Source organism: Ranitomeya variabilis, chromosome 2 (assembly GCF_051348905.1).
Source record: "Ranitomeya variabilis isolate aRanVar5 chromosome 2, aRanVar5.hap1, whole genome shotgun sequence".
NCBI lineage: Eukaryota > Metazoa > Chordata > Amphibia > Anura > Dendrobatidae > Ranitomeya > Ranitomeya variabilis.
In genome coordinates, this window is record NC_135233.1 from 444,041,102 (window position 1) to 444,062,208 (window position 21,107).

Genomic DNA, 21,107 nt, shown 5'->3' on the forward strand with positions numbered 1-21,107 from the left:
TTAAAACCCCACTGGCCAGCCACTTTAGAAAGAAGACGGGTGGCTTCTGTACTAAAGCTTGCACCTATCATTCTGCTCGTCCATCTGGTGATCAGGAGGCCCACTGACTTCCCGAAAACCCCATCCGGAATGTAGTAGTGGGTGGGAGTCTCAGACTGCAGACCCCCAGAATAGTGGTGTGAAAAAAAAACAAGTGACAGATTTTTGCTGTTAATCTGAGAGCACTGTGGTGCATGTACAATCAGCGTTTTATCAGCAGGAGATTATCACTACATGACTAGGTTTCTCATGCCTCCTGGTCCAGCACTGATTAGCAGCTGTCAATGTGCAGTGTAGACATAAATCAGCCAATCAGTGGTGTGGGCGGGGCTATACACAGCTCAGCATTCCAAGCTCTGCTAAATCTGCAGCAGAGAAAACTAATTCTATCCCAACTGCTGTACTCAGTAACCTAAGTGATACGTAACTGGAATCAGAATTTCTGCCCCTACATCATGCTGCTGTCAGATTCCCTTTAAAACAAACAAAAGCAAACCATCAAACTCTTTTTGAGGTTGTGACCTCTGATCAATGGTCTACCACACATAGTTCATCAGCAATTGCTCAAATTGACCTTGAAAATGACGGGGGAATTCTCTCCAACCAATATGTCAGCCATACAGTGATAGGCCTGGTCTTACAGATGCACAAATATAGATGCTGGAATCTGAGATACGTGAGGAAGAGGTCCGGAATAGCGAAGAAGAAATCTAAAGGCCCCCAAATACGTTAGATGGCTGTCAGCCATACGATGCTTCGTCCGACAGCCATCTCGGCGCTCTTAGCCATTCATAGGAGCACTCACTTGGCCGAGCGCTCCTGTATTCTACATCTGGGAGAGCAAAGCAATCGGCAGTCCAAAAGCAGACATGCCCGATCATCTCCCCCGACAATCGTCACTGGCGAAAAAGGACGATACAGAGCTCAGAAGTTACATCACACTGACGGCACAGGGCTCGGCGGTTACACCACACTGACGGCACAGGGCTCGGCGGTTACACCACACTGACGGCACAGGGCTCGGCGGTTACACCACACTGACGGCACAGGGCTCGGCGGTTACACCACACTGACGGCACAGGGCTAGGCGGTTACACCACACTGACGGTACAGGGCTAGGCAGTTACATCACACTGCGGTACAGGGCTAGGCGGTTACATCCCACTGACGGTACAGGGCTAAGCGGTTACATCACACTGACGGTACAGGGCTTGGTGGTTACACTGCACTCTCAGGGATAAAGGGCTTTTTGTGGAATTTTCACAAGGAAGGGTGCAGTTTGTTAGAAATAAATATTCAGTATTCCTTACAGCAACACTATGTGCGGGGTAAAAAAACTCATGTGGAGAATGACAAAAATGGAGGAGCAAAAAATATGAATAAAACGTAAAAATGCAGTGCTTTAATGAGTGACCAGATAATACAATGGCGGCTCACAGCTCATGAGGATGTGACGTGAACTCAACGACAATAAACACAAAATGGCGACTTCTTACACACAGAAAACATTACAGACCTGCAATACACACCACCAACCAAATGTGTCGCTGCAGGGTCTCCAGCTAAAAGACAACAGCGCTCTACCCCGGATTTAGAACTCTATTATCGAGTTACGCTGAAGAATGACGTCAAGACGCATGTCGTACCGCCTACCCACTAATATGTCTGCAGGAGGCTGCATTGATTTTACCCCGGCGGCCATGTTTCCGGAGGCTAAATATAATTATTCTCTACGGGTAATGTCTTCTCTAAAATGAGTCCTCAACTGGAGTAAAAAAAGGATTACACAAGTGGACGTGAAAAAAAAAATTGACGTCTATCTGGTTGGTAGCTGCGGAGGTGACCCTCGGGTGGCCGCAAAGATGGGTGGCAATCTGACTAGGAGCTTACGGGGGGATCCGGACCCCAAGACTATGCCGGCCAGTCCTGTGGGGGAGCCGTTCGAGGAGAGGGGTACGTGAGGGTCACTGCTGGGGGCCAGAATGATGTGTTCTTCATGTGAGTGAGCAGTGCTCAGTGTACGCAGCCCCTGTGCGGAGCAATGACCTGACTGTGTGGACTGTTGTGTTTCGTGTTGTGATGTTCCGTTTTGCGCCTTTTTTTCACGTCTTAATATGACGGCTGCCTGACAGCGTCTCCAGACTAGTCAGCAAGCACTAATCGGATGACGCGGGCCCACTCAGGTGAAAAAATGTGACCGCCGTCTGCTGACATCCGATTTTCATGGACTGACATAACAGAACTTTCTTTTCTCTGATCAGAGTGTGATTAGCAGAATGGGAGCAATTGGTCATGTGACCCTGGCTCTGATGATAATGAGACCTCTGGAAACTCTTCCTAAAATGATGGGACTTAGGAGTCTAAAAAAAAGCCCCAGTGTGAAAACCGCAACATCATAACGTTTTTATTGTTAATACAGATTCTGGAAAAAATAAACTTTGCAATATATATACAAACTCCTATAAATATCCCTAGTATGCTGCCATGAAGGAAAAATGCAAAACACCAAAAGAATCAACCTTCACACCAAGGCAAAAAAATAGAATAAAAACAATCTTTATTCCAATATAACACATATACATTAAAATCAATTGTTGGCAAGTAGGATGTTCAAGACACAGGACAAAGGTGGGTAACCCACAGTAGGAGCTCCATAATAAATATAAGTAAAATAGGCCTAAATAGAAACACATGTGCAGTTACTCATATATATTGCATATTACACATCATGGCAGTATATAGCAGCATAAGTAATATTGCTACTAAAGGCAAAGTAAGCCAGTAAAGTGCCAATGTGCCAGTAAGGTATAGAAAAATAATACACATGTGCAGTTACCCATATATATTACATATCATAACAGTAAATAGCAGAATAAATAATATAACTACTGAAGGCAAGGTAAGCCAGTAAAGTGTTAATGTGCTAGTGCAAACAGTAAATAAACAACATATATAATACAGGCAGGCAATCACATATATATATTTACCAGTAGGAGCTCCTGGGGACCCACCACACCCGACGCGCGTTTCGCACCGAAATGCTTCGTCTGGGGGTGGTTAGGTGTCCGCCAGCAATGTTATTTATATCTGACTGGCCCAATAAGATTGATGTTACAATTAAATTCTGATGAGGAACCGCTGAGAACGCATGCGCAATAGAACGACCCCTAATCAGCAAGAGGCAAATCCACACAAAAGACATACCAGCGTCGTAACACCAGCCAATAGGAAGCGCAGACGTAAAAACGAAAAACCGGATATTACATAGCGCCTAAGCGTCACATCCGGTACAACGTTATCCTAGACAACTAAGTTGCGTACTTGGTAACCGGCGTTTAGTATGACGTGTGCAAAAGACATTGCGATATCGCGAGATATTCAGCGTGACTTACGGCTGAAAGCTGCCCCAGCAGCCGATAATAGTAAACAATGAATGACGCTACACATGACGTCTACCAGAGGGCGTAATAGTCCAAAGCGCCATACGGGACCTCTAGTGTCCAGCCTCCATATTCATGGGAAAAAAAAGTATCCCGTAAGGATCGTGGATACCATAATAGCTGCAAACAGAATATGACTAAAAGGCAAAAGGACCGAAAGATGTGAATAAAGCAAAAGTGTATGGTGAAAGATGTCTATATAAGAAATTTGAGGGCACTCACCAATCTTCATAGAAAACGTCCTTTATTAATAAAATCTAACACATAAATTCATAGCCGGAGTCGATGGAGCCGTAGCTCATGTGAGCAGGGGGGATCACGGACGACGGCCGTTTCGCGCTTGTGCCTGCGCTTCTACGGGTCAACATACAAGGGTAAAGTGGCGGAAATATAATGCCGACTCCAGCACCTCCCCCTCCACCAACACCCTCCCACCATCATAAAATACATTCAAAATAAAAGCACATTTAAAATATCATATCAAAACACATTATACATTCATCTTCAATCTGTGCTGATTTATATTGCTCTTAATCAAATTAAATCACTCTTCCTCTAGCAAAGCGCCATCTGTTCCGGAATCTATCTGTTTATACATCTCTGTTGCTACATTTATTATTAATTACAACTCTATTACTCCTTAATCACCCAAATTCTATGAACCTACAAGAAGATGGACATATCGATCTTATCGTTAAATCCCAGCGGTCCCAGCGCATTACTGCGCATGATCCATTTTGCCTCACGCCGTAACAGCGCATTATTCAAATCTCCTCCTCCCGGTGGCAGACTAACTCTTTCGATTCCCGCAAAAGTGAGGTACTCTGTCTTACCTTCATGTTTCTCAATCATATGAGTGATTAACCGCGGTACCCCCTTCCCAGTTATTATCGATCTACAGTGCTCACGAAACCGCACAAACATGGGTCGGATGGTTTTCCCGATGTAATAATATTTACATGGGCAAAATAATACATAAACAACATGGTCTGATCTACAAGTGATGAAATCACATACCGTATGCTCCACTGCTCCCATACGTATTGTCCGATCTATCATATGTTGATTACAGAAGGAACAGTGACCGCATCTAAAGTTTCCTCTAGGTGCGGTGGTATTCAGCCAATTACTACTAGGTTTCAGAATGCGGTTTCTCACCAATTTATCTCTCAGTCTTACACTGCGTTTGTTAGCTATTAAAGGACCTCTGGCTACGACGTCTGCTAGTTCTTTATCACGCCCCAGGATGTGCCAGTTCTTCTTAATTGCCAAACGTATATGCTGATCCATATTACTATATGTAAAGCTGAAGGTAAATCTTTTTTCTTTCCTACTCTTACGTTTCTCTACCGCATCAGTCCTATTATTTCTTCTTTCATCGACCACCCTATCCCTCGCTGCTGCCAACATTCTATCTGGATAGCCCCTCTGTTTAAATCTCTGGATCATTTCCTCAGATTGTCTCACAAATCCTTCTTCAGTATTATTAATTCTATTCACCCTAAGCAATTGGCTCCGAGGTAATGCTTTTTTTGTATGCGCTGGGTGGAAGCTGTCATAATGTAACATGGTATTTGCTGCCACTGGTTTCCGATATAATGATGTACAAATTTCCTCTCCTTTAATTTCTACCAGAACATCCAGAAATTCCAGTTTCTGTCCCCCAAATACTGATGTGAAGGCCATATTCATTTGATTATTTGTATTAAGATATGCCACGAAGTTACTAAATTCTTCCTTTGTCCCATCCCAAATTATTATTATGTCATCTATATATCTTAAATAGAATTTAATATGTCGCAAAAAACCATGATCATTCGAATAAATATATTTCTCTTCAAAGAGACCCAAAAAGAGATTGGCGAAAGTACATGCTGCCGGAGTCCCCATCGCAGTCCCCACTTGCTGCACGTACCAGTCATCCAAAAACATAAATTGAATGAGGAATTAACAAAGACTCAAGCAGAACTGAAATCTAGACTATCTGATAATCAATGGTCTGCGTTCAGTAAAAAATTAGATAATAAACTTACACCGATTCAAGTGAATGTTAAACAAAGGAAAAAGGACAAATTCGTCCGAGATAAAATGGACTTTGAGACAGGACGTATATTTACCTGGAACAGCGTTAAAGACAACAGAAATAGAGAAAGAAATACCGCTAATTGGAGGAATAGAAACGAGAATAGATCAAAGAATTACCGCAGGAAAGAATACCTTACAACCGAGTCTGAATCTAGTCTAAGTGATGGGGCAGGAACGTCAGCTGGGTCTGTGGAATTTTTACAAGCTGCAGAGACGACAACACCGGCAGTGTCGACCCCTTTAGGAGAAAGAGCAGGAGGGGGAGAAGGAAGAGCAGGAATAAGCAGGCAACACAAGCGGAAACATGTTGCTTGGAATCGGAGATATTAATCTCCCCAGTGGAAGACACAGTGATTAATCTTACTGACCATACCCTGACTGCAGCCCATTCCTCGCTGCTGTCGAAAGGTTTAGGATTTTGTATCCCCCAAGATTTTGATTTAACTGAGTTTAAAATTGAGTTGTTTAAATCTATTAGAAAAATACATCTTTTCAAAACTTTTAACAATAAAGCTTCGGCCAGTAATGCTGTAGAAGGGGAGAGTCCTTGTACAATTGGACCTTTAGGCTTTATGGCAGGGACAGGAGCTCTAGCAGATTTGGGAATAGAAGCTAGACTGTTATTGGGTATTAATGATTGTAATGATGAGGTTATTGAACAGGACAGTGAGATTTCAACCCCGTTTACAGGTGGAGTACCATCCAGATTTATGCCAGCAGTTTCACCTGGTAATTTGGTAGATTTATTTGAAGCCCTAGTAATCAAAGATGTCGAGGCATTGATCTATAAGAGACCCCATAATAATCTGTCGTCGGAAGAAAGGAAAGCCATGCGAGAAATATGTTCATGGGAGGATACAATAGTGCGGGCGGCAGATAAGGGGGGAAAAACAGTTTTATTGCCCAGATCTTACTATGTCGCCGAAGCAGAAAGACAGTTGTCAGATGGAGTAGTATATAAGAAGTTGGTAGGAAGCCCAGTAAATAAATATAAAGCGGAATTGAGGACATTCTTGAGAAAATATGTACAACTGGGTATTATAACTCAAAAGAAAGCAGAAAAATTGCTGCCGGAGTTCCCCACCAGACCCCACTGGTATCATAATCCTTAAGTGCACAAATCTGTTCACAGCCCCCCCGGGCGGCCGATCGTGTCTGGGATAGGGTCGCTCACAGAGCCCCTGTCCCAGTACATTGATTGGTTATTGCGCCCACTTCTGAAGGATATCCCAGCTTATTGCAAAGATACAAATTCTTTTCTATCTAATATTCAGGAATTTGTATGGCAGGAAGGTTATTCGTTAACTTCCATAGATGTAGAAAGCCTATATACTCGGATTCCTCAGAAGATGGGAGTAGAGGCTGTTGGACAGATTTTGTGCACCACAGATAAAAGTCATGATTTCATTCAATTCATTTGTGAAGGGCTGGAATTTATCCTGACTCACAATGCGTTTATGTTTTTGGATGACTGGTACGTGCAGCAAGTGGGGACTGCGATGGGGACTCCGGCAGCATGTACTTTCGCCAATCTCTTTTTGGGTCTCTTTGAAGAGAAATATATTTATTCGAATGATCATGGTTTTTTGCGACATATTAAATTCTATTTAAGATATATAGATGACATAATAATAATTTGGGATGGGACAAAGGAAGAATTTAGTAACTTCGTGGCATATCTTAATACAAATAATCAAATGAATATGGCCTTCACATCAGTATTTGGGGGACAGAAACTGGAATTTCTGGATGTTCTGGTAGAAATTAAAGGAGAGGAAATTTGTACATCATTATATCGGAAACCAGTGGCAGCAAATACCATGTTACATTATGACAGCTTCCACCCAGCGCATACAAAAAAAGCATTACCTCGGAGCCAATTGCTTAGGGTGAATAGAATTAATAATACTGAAGAAGGATTTGTGAGACAATCTGAGGAAATGATCCAGAGATTTAAACAGAGGGGCTATCCAGATAGAATGTTGGCAGCAGCGAGGGATAGGGTGGTAGATGAAAGAAGAAATAATAGGACTGATGCGGTAGAGAAACGAAAGAGTAGGAAAGAAAAAAGATTTACCTTCAGTTTTACATATAGTAATATGGATCAGCATATACGTTTGGCAATTAAGAAGAACTGGCACATCCTGGGGCGTGATAAAGAACTAGCAGACGTCGTAGCCAGAGGTCCTTTAATAGCTAACAAACGCAGTGTAAGACTGAGAGATAAATTGGTGAGAAACCGCATTCTGAAACCTAGTAGTAATTGGCTGAATACCACCGCACCTAGAGGAAACTTTAGATGCGGTCACTGTTCCTTCTGTAATCAACATATGATAGATCGGACAATACGTATGGGAGCAGTGGAGCATACGGTATGTGATTTCATCACTTGTAGATCAGACCATGTTGTTTATGTATTATTTTGCCCATGTAAATATTATTACATCGGGAAAACCATCCGACCCATGTTTGTGCGGTTTCGTGAGCACTGTAGATCGATAATAACTGGGAAGGGGGTACCGCGGTTAATCACTCATATGATTGAGAAACATGAAGGTAAGACAGAGTACCTCACTTTTGCGGGAATCGAAAGAGTTAGTCTGCCACCGGGAGGAGGAGATTTGAATAATGCGCTGTTACGGCGTGAGGCAAAATGGATCATGCGCAGTAATGCGCTGGGACCGCTGGGATTTAACGATAAGATCGATATGTCCATCTTCTTGTAGGTTCATAGAATTTGGGTGATTAAGGAGTAATAGAGTTGTAATTAATAATAAATGTAGCAACAGAGATGTATAAACAGATAGATTCCGGAATAGATGGCGCTTTGCTAGAGGAAGAGTGATTTAATTTGATTAAGAGCAATATAAATCAGCACAGATTGAAGATGAATGTATAATGTGTTTTGATATGCTATTTTAAATGTGCTTTTATTTTGAATGTATTTTATGATGGTGGGAGGGTGTTGGTGGAGGGGGAGGTGCTGGAGTCGGCATTATATTTCCGCCACTTTACCCTTGTATGTTGACCCGTAGAAGCGCAGGCACAAGCGCGAAACGGCCGTCGTCCGTGATCCCCCCTGCTCACATGAGCTACGGCTCCATCGACTCCGGCTATGAATTTATGTGTTAGATTTTATTAATAAAGGACGTTTTCTATGAAGATTGGTGAGTGCCCTCAAATTTCTTATATAGACATTATGCACACTTGTTGTTTCCAGAGGAGCACCCGGAGTCCGGATTATAAGGTTGCTTAATCCATTGGGATATATCAAAGGCACCGTTGTGACAGTCTGCAGTACGCCTCTTATAGTCAGTGCCGTCTCATTTTTTCTATATTTGTGTGACTATTCTGTATGGTGAAAGAGTGCGCTGTGAAAAAAGACCTATAACAGGAGGAATTATTAATTAAACAAACAACAAAAAACAATTATCAAGGTATCATATATTGTACAAGTACATTTGATCCTACGTAAGAACATATAAACAGTGACCAAATGGCACAGTAACCAATTTTTATCTCTAATGTTTTATTATTTATTATCAATAAGAAAAAACTAAAACACTTATGTGTAAAGTATGTGTGTAATAACCAAGTGAGACGTGAGATATAAAAAAATCTATTTTTAAAAAAAAAAAAAAAAAAAAAAAAACACACACACTAAAATAAAATGCATGAGTAACTGCACATAATGTACACAGAATATAATGAAATTAATAGATCCAATCCATATGCCAACGAAGAATCCACAATTGAGGCGCTTGCAGACATGTGCAACAGTCCTAGAGAACCAGAAAGATAAATATATATATATATAAATACATTAAAAGAAGAGATAAAAGACACCAAAAAAACCAAAAGACAAAAAATACTAAAAAAATGATAAAAACATAAAGAACCCAGGACTGCATTAGAGATAAAGTTGAACTACTTGAGATAACTCACTACCGCATTGAGTATATGGCTAGAGAGTGTTGTATTGATACTATTTCGGTAGGAAGGGGGAGAAACTATTATACTCATTTAGGCCCAAAGGTGCAAGGGTACTGAGCTTATAGATCCACCGGACCTCCTTCTGGGCTAACATCTTCTTCCAATTGCCTCCCCTAAGGCCAATGAACACCCTGTCAATGCCCCTAACTTGTAATCCAGTCGCATCACATCCATGGAGGGCTTTGAAATGACGTGGGATTGGTTTTAATTTGAAAGTGTCTGTTTCAGTGACAGCGCCCTCAATATCCAACACGTGTTCACGTACTCTCCTACGGAGTTCACGTGTGGTCATGCCTATATAAATCAAGCCACAAGGGCATGTGGCATGATATATGACTCCCTTGGTGGTACAATTAATGGTATGCGTGATCTGATATACCCTGTCTCTTTTGGAATTTAAAAAATTCCGAGTAGTCACAATGTTGCTGCAGGCCACACATTTACCACAGTTGGAACAACCCCATGCGGGGCCTTTGGATCCAAAAATGTATTTAGGGCCGGGGACTCTATGATAACTATGTACCAATTGGTCCCTTAGGTTAGATGCACGTCTATAGGTGATTGATGGATAAGGCCCAATACACCTGGCAACTGTCCTATCCGTCATCAATATTGGCCAATGTTTGATAATTGCCCTTCTAACCTCCTCGCTTCTAGAATTGTAATCCAGAATGCAACGTACCTGGTCCTGGTCCTTAGTGCTTTCTTGTTTCTGAAGAAGAGTACTCCTTTGACTATGGTAAGCCCTCTGGTATGACCGACATATAGACCTTTTTCCATATCCCCGATCCCTAAACCGTGTCCATAAGTCTTGGGCCTGTCGTTCGAATGATTCATCTTGTGAGCAGATCCTCCTGGCACGCAAGAATTGTCCCGTAGGGATATTCCTAATCAGATGGCGTGGATGCTGTGAGGAGGAATGTAGGAGAGAGTTAACGGAAGTGGTTTTCCGAAAGAGGTCTGTGTGGATGCTCCCATTGTCCCCGACACTTATGGAGATGTCCAAGAAGTCAATCTGTTGATTATCACACTTATACGTTAATTTAATATTCCTAGTGTTAAGATTCAACACATTAATGTACTCATCCAGATGCCCCTTGGTTCCCTGCCATATCATCAGAATGTCATCGATGTATCTCCACCATGACACCACACCCTGACTCAAGGGATGGGGGTTGCTCTGAAAGATGTCACGCTCCCATAGTCCTAAAAATAAATTAGCATATGGGGGCGCACAAGACGCCCCCATTGCTGTACCTTGCATCTGGAGAAAAAACGAGTCCCGGAAGATAAAGAAATTATGTGTGAGTACGAAATCCAAAGCCCTAATCAGGAAAGAAACCAAATCCCGATCCAGGTCACTACTGGATAGAAAGAAAGAAGCCGCTTCAAGGCCATCCTGGTGTCGAATCGAGGTATAAAGCGATTCGACATCACAGGTGACTAACATCATATTTTCCTCAAGTTGTAATCCGTCCAATTTTAATAGGACGTCCGTAGTGTCCTTAAGAAAGGACGGTAGTGTTTCCACTAGAGGCTTAAGGTGGAAGTCTATTAGTTTAGATAGTGAATCACATAGACTATCCACCCCGGACACTATGGGCCTACCTGGAGGTGACATTGGATTCTTATGAATCTTCGGTAGTAGGTAGATACATGCCACCGTTGGGTCGTCATTCCAAAGGCCATCCCTTTGTTTAGATGATAGCACACCGGTCTCCACAGCTTCATCCAGGAGGATAGATAGTTCATGTCTGAATTTGGATAAAGGGTTAAACGTGAGTTTCTTATAACACAGTGGATCTTTCAATTGTCTCACCATTTCTTTCTCATAAGCCACCCTGGCCCAAACCACCACATTCCCACCTTTATCTGATGGCTTGATGATTACCTCTTTTAAGTCCCTCAGTTCTTTGAGAGCTCGTCTCTCTTCTAAGCTGAGGTTGTCACTCTTAATGGTCTCAGGAATCAACTCAACTTCCTTCATCACCAGCTGAATAAAGAGGTCCAAAGATGGTATAGTGCCAATTTGTGGAAATTTTTTCGATTTTAGAAGAAGATATTTGGGATATTGCTTGGTACTATCCGCCTCCAGTGCCAGATCCTCTAAGATCTGAAGTACCTCTTCTTCTGTCTCTATGGGAGGAAGTCCAACATGGGGTGGTTGGTTATATAGGCTCTTAAAGTATAACTTACGTGTGAAAAGTTGTAGATCTTTAAGAATTGAAAAGTGATCCGGTGCTGAGGAAGGAGCAAAAGTAAGCCCCCTACTCAGAACACCTATCTGAGCCTTTGTCAACACCACATCTGATAAGTTAATCACCTTCATCTGGTTCCTTTGTGGTTGTCCATCCCCTTCATCCAAATCCACCTGAGGTTTCCTTCTTGTATTATACCTACGGGGGCGGTCATCCTTCCACCTCTGGGTAAACCTCATATGACTTTGCTCCCCCACATTAGAGGATGAAGCAGATGAATCCGTACCGGAGGTGCTGGCTGCTTCCAATATAGACCCACTTCTCTCTTGAGCATTCATATGGCTCCATTTATAGATTTTATTATCATTCTTATCCTGAAGATCCCTCAGGAATTTTTTGTTCTTATTGGCCGCAATTGTCTTTTCCCATTCCTCACATGATGCATCTACATCCTTCTTAAACGTATCAAGCTCCTCCTGTGTACACTCTTTCTGGAGTTTATTATTAATCTCGTCGATTTCCAGCCCCAATTCATTGATGGATTTTGTATTAATATCAATCAGGATAGACATAAACGTCATAGAACACACATGACAGGCTTCTTCCCATCGATTTCTAAACGTCAAATCATTCACAGGAAAAGAGGGAAAGATTTGCACTCTCAAACCCCTCCGAACAATATTTTTGAGTATATAGTTGTCTAATGACATTTTATTCCACCATATCCGAGTGCGGCGGTTTAGTAAATTTTTGAAAGTTCTCTTTAATGCAGTCTTTTGTACTGGTTCCTGTGTCTGAGAACCTCCCTCGCCAAAAACTTTAGATGCTTGTATAGTTCTAGAGGCATCTCTGCTTCTAAAATCCATAATCAATCGGGATCTATATATTGTCCTAGATTAAGACACAAGACAAAACAAACTCCTATAAATATCCCTAGTATACTGCCATGAAGGAAAAATGCAAAACACCAAAAGAATCAACCTTCACACCAAGGCAAAAAAATAGAATAAAAACAATCTTTATTCCAATATAACACATATACATTAAAATCAATTGTTGGCAAGTAGGATGTTCAAGACACAGGACAAAGGTGGGTAACCCACAGTAGGAGCTCCATAATAAATATAAGTAAAATAGGCCTAAATAGAAACACATGTGCAGTTACTCATATATATTGCATATTACACATCATGGCAGTATATAGCAGCATAAGTAATATTGCTACTAAAGGCAAAGTAAGCCAGTAAAGTGCCAATGTGCCAGTAAGGTATAGAAAAATAATACACATGTGCAGTTACCCATATATATTACATATCATAACAGTAAATAGCAGAATAAATAATATAACTACTGAAGGCAAGGTAAGCCAGTAAAGTGTTAATGTGCTAGTGCAAACAGTAAATAAACAACATATATAATACAGGCAGGCAATCACATATATATATTTACCAGTAGGAGCTCCTGGGGACCCACCACACCCGACGCGCGTTTCGCACCGAAATGCTTCGTCTGGGGGTGGTTAGGTGTCCGCCAGCAATGTTATTTATATCTGACTGGCCCAATAAGATTGATGTTACAATTAAATTCTGATGAGGAACCGCTGAGAACGCATGCGCAATAGAACGACCCCTAATCAGCAAGAGGCAAATCCACACAAAAGACATACCAGCGTCGTAACACCAGCCAATAGGAAGCGCAGACGTAAAAACGAAAAACCGGATATTACATAGCGCCTAAGCGTCACATCCGGTACAACGGTTATTATGGTATCCACGATCCTGACGGGATACTTTTTTTTCCCATGAATATGGAGGCTGGACACTAGAGGTCCCGTATGGCGCTTTGGACTATTACGCCCTCTGGTAGACGTCATGTGTAGCGTCATTCATTGTTTACTATTATCGGCTGCTGGGGCAGCTTTCAGCCGTAAGTCACGCTGAATATCTCGCGATATCGCGATGTCTTTTGCACACGTCATACTAAACGCCGGTTACCAAGTACGCAACTTAGTTGTCTAGGATAACGTTGTACCGGATGTGACGCTTAGGCGCTATGTAATATCCGGTTTTTCGTTTTTACGTCTGCGCTTCCTATTGGCTGGTGTTACGACGCTGGTATGTCTTTTGTGTGGATTTGCCTCTTGCTGATTAGGGGTCGTTCTATTGCGCATGCGTTCTCAGCGGTTCCTCATCAGAATTTAATTGTAACATCAATCTTATTGGGCCAGTCAGATATAAATAACATTGCTGGCGGACACCTAACCACCCCCAGACGAAGCATTTCGGTGCGAAACGCGCGTCGGGTGTGGTGGGTCCCCAGGAGCTCCTACTGGTAAATATATATATGTGATTGCCTGCCTGTATTATATATGTTGTTTATTTACTGTTTGCACTAGCACATTAACACTTTACTGGCTTACCTTGCCTTCAGTAGTTATATTATTTATTCTGCTATTTACTGTTATGATATGTAATATATATGGGTAACTGCACATGTGTATTATTTTTCTATACCTTACTGGCACATTGGCACTTTACTGGCTTACTTTGCCTTTAGTAGCAATATTACTTATGCTGCTATATACTGCCATGATGTGTAATATGCAATATATATGAGTAACTGCACATGTGTTTCTATTTAGGCCTATTTTACTTATATTTATTATGGAGCTCCTACTGTGGGTTACCCACCTTTGTCCTGTGTCTTGAACATCCTACTTGCCAACAATTGATTTTAATGTATATGTGTTATATTGGAATAAAGATTGTTTTTATTCTATTTTTTTGCCTTGGTGTGAAGGTTGATTCTTTTGGTGTTTTTTATATATATATATATATATATGTCCAAAAAATTTGATCTAAAGCGCCACTCCAGTGTTTTTTTTTCATCCCAGCGGTGCTTCTTATCTAAGTGCCTGACCGTAGTATTATACTCACCCACCACTTCACTTTTTATAGGCGCCACTCCTGTCCTATCCTATGTCCACAAGTTCTGACTGTCGGAAGTCAAAGGTAATGGTTAGTGATGAGCGAGCGTGCTGGGGTAAGGTGTTATCTGCCCCTGCTCGGGTGCTAACAGAGTGTCTTCGGCGTGCTCGAAAAATATGTTCGAGTCCCCACACCTGCATGTCTCATGGCTGTTAGACAGCTGCAACACGTGCAGGGATTTCCTGTTTGTTGGACAATCCATGCATGGTTTGCGCCTGTTGGAAAGCCGGTAGACATGCAGCCACGGGGAATCGAACATATTTTTTGAGCACGCCGAAGCACCCGTGCATGCTCAGATAACACCTTACCCACCCCTCACTAGTAACAATCACAAGCTGTAAATGCAAGACTATGAGAGATGGAAGAAGGCTGTTGTAGAGTTGTTATAGACTGCTGCTGAAGACTGACCGGAGCGGTGCTGATAGAAGGTGAAGCGGGTAAGTATAAAACTAGGAGATTAGAAGCACTGCAATAAAAAAAACAACTCTGGAGTGGTAAGTCATTTTCTGATGACACATCCCCTTTAAATGGCGCAGTTATGTAGCGTGACTATTCTGGCTCCCACAACTCAATCGCAGGAAGCCAGTGGGATCTAATGGTTGCCTCTAACTCGCTCCTACAACGTAGCCCAGTCTGTGGCTTCATAAACAATCAGTCATTTCCCTATATACTACAATAGTGAAGGAGGTTCACATTCCCCTAAACTGGGCTCAAATACCATAGAAATAAAATTATGAAAAAAGTAAGTAAAACAAAGTTCAGATCATCGCTCTTTTCTCCAGATCCGGTTTTGTTGCATTTATATCAAATTATACAATTATTTATCTCATATGGTAAATGCTGTTAAGAAAAAAATGTAATGCCAAAATTGCTGCTTTTTGGTCATCGCACCTCTCCCAAAACTGATTTTCATAGCCTGTGAAAGTCGCACGTTCTACACTTTTCCACCAGCGGAGCTGTGTGACGGCTTATTTTGTAGTTTATATTGGTACAGTTTACGTTGGTACGCCCTCGGAACAAGGTTGCGGCGAACGCGCGTCGGGGTGAGGGGACGCCTGGAGCACATTCCTCCTCTACAGGTAATATTACCTTATGGTCACCTTCCTTGCAACCCTTACCGGTGGGCACAGGATCCATAGACTTGAATCAGGGTGGTCTCTGTATCCTTAATTCAACATGGTCTGCTCTTGGGGACTGCACATTTGTTTGGTGTACCTTGTTTATTCTGTATTCACATTCATGTTATTCTGGTGATTTGGCTACTGACCCTGTGGAGTGGCCAATTTGTGAGGAGCTATTTTGAGGTAGTCATATTGCACATCTTGATGTTTGTACATACTGTGGTGGTGCATTTACTATAGGAGGTCACTGGACCTGTAATTACCCGGTGCAGCTATCCACCACATATCTCACTTGACGTCCTTCCGCTCCCTACTGACATTTAGTGCTCGGCGTCCTTAACGGCAGTTCTGCTTTTTTATATGGGATTTTTAATATTGTCTAATGCAAATTGTCTCTTCAGAGAGGAAGATGACTAGAGCTCTAGTGCCACCTATTGGAAGTAGCAATCCTAACAGTCAATGTCGACCCTTTAACGAGCCTTGTCACATGACTTAGGATAAAAGCCAAACCAGAATCTCAATTTGCAGACACTGTGTTTTGGGGTACTGCCCCTCGTCAGTGCAGTGGAGATCTGGTTTGGCGGAGTGAGAGGCGTCTGACCGGGATCCAAGAAGTATCGTTTCTCCTTGTGGAGAGTGACATGTTAAGTATGTCGAAGTGTGGAGACTTAAGCTTTGTACACACATTGCAGATTGTATGCGTTTTTGCCCCGTTTTTTCGCTGCGAAAACGCATACACAAAACAACCTATTGAATTCAATGGGATTTAGCAATACTGTGCTAAGGCTGCGTATTTTTCCGTGGCGGAATCGCATCACGGAAAAATATGCATCATGCTCATTCATTGTGCGGAATCGCGGCGATTCCGCACAGATAGGAATGCATTGATCCGCTTTCCGCATGTGGCTATGCCCACCATGCGGGAAGTAAGGGGATCATGTGCAGATGGTACCCGGGTCTGGAGGAGAGGAGACTCCTTCAGGCCCTGGGAACCATATACCTGTAAAAAAAAAAGAATTAAAATAAAAATTAGGGATATACTTACCTTTCGATGGCCCCCGGAGTCCTTCCGCCTCTCAGCGGTACACATGGCGGCTTCCGTTCCCAGGGATGCATTGCACGAATCACCTGGGATGACGTCACAAAGGTCCTTCGCGCAAAGCATCCCTGAGAACAGAAGCCGCCGGGAGCGCTTCTGAGATCGGGGGCTGCCGGAAAGTAAGAATAACTATATTTTTTATTTTTTGTATTTTTAACATTCTATCTTTTACTATTGATGCTGCATAGGCAGCATCAATAGTAAAAAGTTGGTCACACTTGTCAAACACTATGCTTGACAAGTGTGACCAACCTGTCAGTCAGTTTTCCAAGCGATGCTACAGATTGCTTGCAAAACGCTAGATGCAAGCTAAAAACGCTTGCAAAATGCTAGTGTTTAGCGGGAATACGCATGCCAATTCCGCATGCATTTTACCCGCGGCAGGGAGTTCCGGAATTGCCGTGGAAATTTCCGCGACAATTCTGCAACGTGTGCACATAGCCTTAAAGGGAACCCGTCACCCTTTTTTTTCGATTTTAAAATCGAAAAAAAGGGGTGACAGGTTCCCTTTAAAGCCGCAATGCTCCATTGGGAAATATGCAAATTGTCTCTTCAGAGAGGAAGCACTAGAGTTCTAGTCCTCTTCCTCTCTGAACAGACAATTTGCATATTTCCCAGAGGAGCATTGCGGCTTTAAGTCTCCTCACCTCGACATACTTAACATGTCACTCTCCGCAAGTAGAAACGATACTTCTTGAATATTGTCTAATAAAATTCATTATTTTATCTTTAATACCTTGACACCATTTTAAGGCACATTCATTTTTTTAACACATTTTTTTTTTTAAGGAAGGATGAACTGAAAAAGCAATTCTGGCATCATTTTTTTTTTTCACTGTATGTAATGAGTTAAACACCTGAGATGACCCATGGCTGCTGTCCTGGTAAGTTGCATTGGGTGTCCAGCTATACGTAACTGCTGGCTCTGGCTGCGGACGGCCCACGGCATGGGCACAGCTCCGGTGCCCGCCACTTCCCTACCACATACACGAATGGAGCAGAGTGTGAAGGGTTAATGCTGCGCTTACATACATCTAGAATATGATTCTGTGTTTGGGAATTTCACCTTCGGCTTCTTTGTCTCTCAGTGATGGTGGCCACCCAGGAGCAGATGAACCTTGCACAGCTGCCCTTGAAGCAGAGGGACTACTGCGCCCATCATCTCATCACATTCATGAAGTGTAAGAGAGACATGTGGCCAAACATATTTGGGTGCAAACACGAGCGCCATGAATGGGAATACTGCCAGCACGAAGAGTGAGTATTGTCCCGCCGTCACCCTCCTAACGCTATGCCTATGTCACATCACGCTTCGGTAATGTTTTACGCTCTTACGTTTTTATATTGTAACACAAAAAAAGGATGCATTTTAAAGCAAGCAAGTCAGTTTTTTGGGGGGGTTAATCTGCGGTAAGTAGCATTTAGATCCTGTGCAGCATCTTACTGGAGCAGCAGGTACTAGGAGAAAATGAAGATATTTTCTCCCTGCAGCCTCTCGCTTAACAGTCATCAGGGCAGTGCAGAGAGACGCTACAGTCGGCAATCACTATACAGTGAGCGCTGCTGTATTCACTCCCTGGCATTTTGATTGACGTCTTGCTCTGCAGCTTGTGCGCAGCTATCAAGCAGTGTGTCGGGAAGTGATTACAGTGCGTTGATTGAATAGCGAGCGGTGACTGGAACTGCTCCATGTACTGCCTCTATTCTTGAGTCAGTTGGGTGAAAGGTTCTTTAGCTGCTCAGGATGTACTGCCTCCACGCAGGTTTCTGTATCTTCCACTCCTGCTCTACAGCTATCACATTGATCAGTTTAGGAAAGGAGGAGAGGGAGCAATTCTCTCTGTAATCAGGAAGGACTATAAGACACACTCACTTTGTAGCAAGATTTTTTTTCTTGCTAAAAAGTGCATCTCATAGTCCAAAAAAAAAAAGTATATATTTTTTTCAATTATTAAAATGTAAATAATACAACTCCATTCCCACTTTTTTAACAACTCACTAGTGACCGCAGTATATAAATTATTGAACAACAGGCATGGGCTCCTTGTGTCGCCTTATCTTTCTGACAATTCTCTATTTTCTGTAATTCTCTACAATCTTCAATGGTTTCTTCATTTTCGGATTATGGAAATTTTTCTCTGTAATTTTTTTTGCTTCTTCTTTTATCTCCTAGTTATGTCCAGCGAATGAAGCAATACGAGAGAGAACGGCGACTGTTCCAAAGAGCGAAGCGCAGACAGGAGAGCCTGGGGGCATGAAGACCAATTTCTCGCAATCTTCAGAAGAAAGATTATTAGTATTATTGTAAATTCTTTAAAATAAAGATGTCTGTCGGCGTGAGATTATGTGTGCATCCGACATTACATGGGAATCCTATCGCGTATGTAATGTAGCTGTTCTGTGCATGTGCGCAGCAGACGGCGGGTATCAGAAGTGGATGAGGACAAACAGAAACGGACATTTTCTTTATATAATGGAAAGATAAAAACAATATATAAATAATAATATTATTAACCACTTGTGAACCGCCTTAAAAAGGTTAGTGTTACTACAAAGAACATTGCATAAATCAGTCATTCAAGTGAACATAAGAAACATTGTAATATATCTTTATCAAAAAAATCTGCTTTCTCCACTTATGAGCCATTTCTCCTGCCTCACTTTGGCCGGATTCATACAGCCGATTCACGGACTGGCCACGGGTCTCCTCACCCGAATTTGACAGCCTCATATACGCCTTTGAAGTTGTTAAATTCGGGTTGGATGACCCACGGCCAGTCTGTAATTTACGGACAGTGACACACAGATGTGTATATGCAGCGTTAGGCTGTCAGCTCACTAAGTGATCAGATTATAACTACTTATTGAAGAAGTAGGGTCCAAAGTAAGAGAGGGAGGCAGAGATGCACAGACAGTGATGTTACTTTTTAGTAGGTGTTTTATCTGATGCCAGTGCTGGATTCACATCTACACTGCTCAGTACTGTATAATTTCCTCCATGCAGCTACTGCTTCTGAAAATGTGCTGTATTGTGACAGTAAAGCAGGAATCACTCATGTCTGTGCGCTGGGTATGGGAGACATCGCAGCAGGTATTAACCACCCACGAGCTCAGAGACAAATGAGAGTAAAGCCACATCCTGTAGAGGGATAAACTGGTGAAGATGCAGAATACAAGTCATGTAATGAGCAGATGTCGTGACATTCTTCATGTACACACAGGACAGCCTATACTGAACGGTCGCCTGAATCGGCAGGTACATAGAAATGTCTGCAGAAACGTTTCTGAATAATCGGATTTGCGGTGTCTATTTTTGAGGAAAATCGTCAACTAAAAAGAATAAATAAAATAGGTGGAAATATGTCTGGTCTTTGAGCTTCAGCTGGTGAAAGGGGTTGCGTCAATAAATTATATATTGAAACTATGGAAGCCCAACATCAGACGGTCATTATATGTAAATTTCAGATGCTCCAGGTTTTTGGATTTTCATGGCAGAGTCGATCAAACACTCCCATCAGGGTACATATAATCTAATGTTAGCACACAATATGCACCTCTGCTTCTCATCCAGAGCATGTTCTCACCTGCTGCACTCTGCTCGCTCTTCTGATCTGATGTCGTCGATTTTTGTGCTTCCGAATGGAATTTCATTGCTGATGTTTTGTTTTCAAAATGTACAGAACAGTGACTCCTAGTGGCCGACTGGCGTGATTACAAGACATTTTGTAAAATAGATGACGGCTTATCCCTATCAAATTGTCTCTTCAGAGAGAAAGAGGACTTGGAAGTAGCAATCCTTAAAGTCAATGTTGACCCTTCAACGAGCCTTGCAATATAACTTGGGGTAAAAGCCAAACCAGAGCCTTGATTTCAAGACACTTGTTTCAGGGTGTAGACCCCTGCTCAGTGCAAAGAATTAGATTCAAATTGTCTGGATGAGAGGCCTCTGACTGGGATCTAAGGGGTAAGGTCTCTCCTAGTGGAGAGTGACATGCCTGACATGGCAGTGAAAGGAGACTTATAGGCCATGCAATGCTCCTCTGGGAAATAAAATAAGCAAATTGCCTCCAAATCATATTGACTTTTAGAATTGCTACATCCAATAGTCTAAGTCCTCCTCGCTAAAGAGGCAATTTGCATATTTA

The 21,107-nt window shown here is 42.2% G+C and overlaps 1 protein-coding gene across 1 annotated transcript; it reads left to right on the plus strand.

Moving 5' to 3' along the window:
- Nucleotides 1-1,834: 1,834 nt before the first annotated feature.
- Nucleotides 1,835-19,304, plus strand: NDUFB7 (NADH:ubiquinone oxidoreductase subunit B7). Its single transcript, XM_077287155.1, has 3 exons — nt 1,835-1,992; nt 18,051-18,219; nt 19,136-19,304. The coding sequence occupies exons 1-3, from the start codon at nt 1,902-1,904 to the stop codon at nt 19,218-19,220; spliced, it is 345 nt and encodes a 114-aa protein (XP_077143270.1). The 5' UTR covers nt 1,835-1,901; the 3' UTR covers nt 19,221-19,304.
- The last annotated feature ends 1,803 nt before the right edge of the window (nt 19,305-21,107 follow it).

Excerpts from the sequence above, each read along its gene's own strand:
- NDUFB7 (XM_077287155.1), top strand. The coding sequence starts at position 1,902 with ATGGGTGGCAATCTGACTAGGAGCTTACGGGGGGATCCGGACCCCAAG. Across the intron at positions 1,993-18,050 it reads GGAGCCGTTCGAGGAGAGGG|TGATGGTGGCCACCCAGGAG; the intron begins GTACGTGAGGGT and ends TTTGTCTCTCAG. Across the intron at positions 18,220-19,135 it reads GAATACTGCCAGCACGAAGA|TTATGTCCAGCGAATGAAGC; the intron begins GTGAGTATTGTC and ends TTTATCTCCTAG.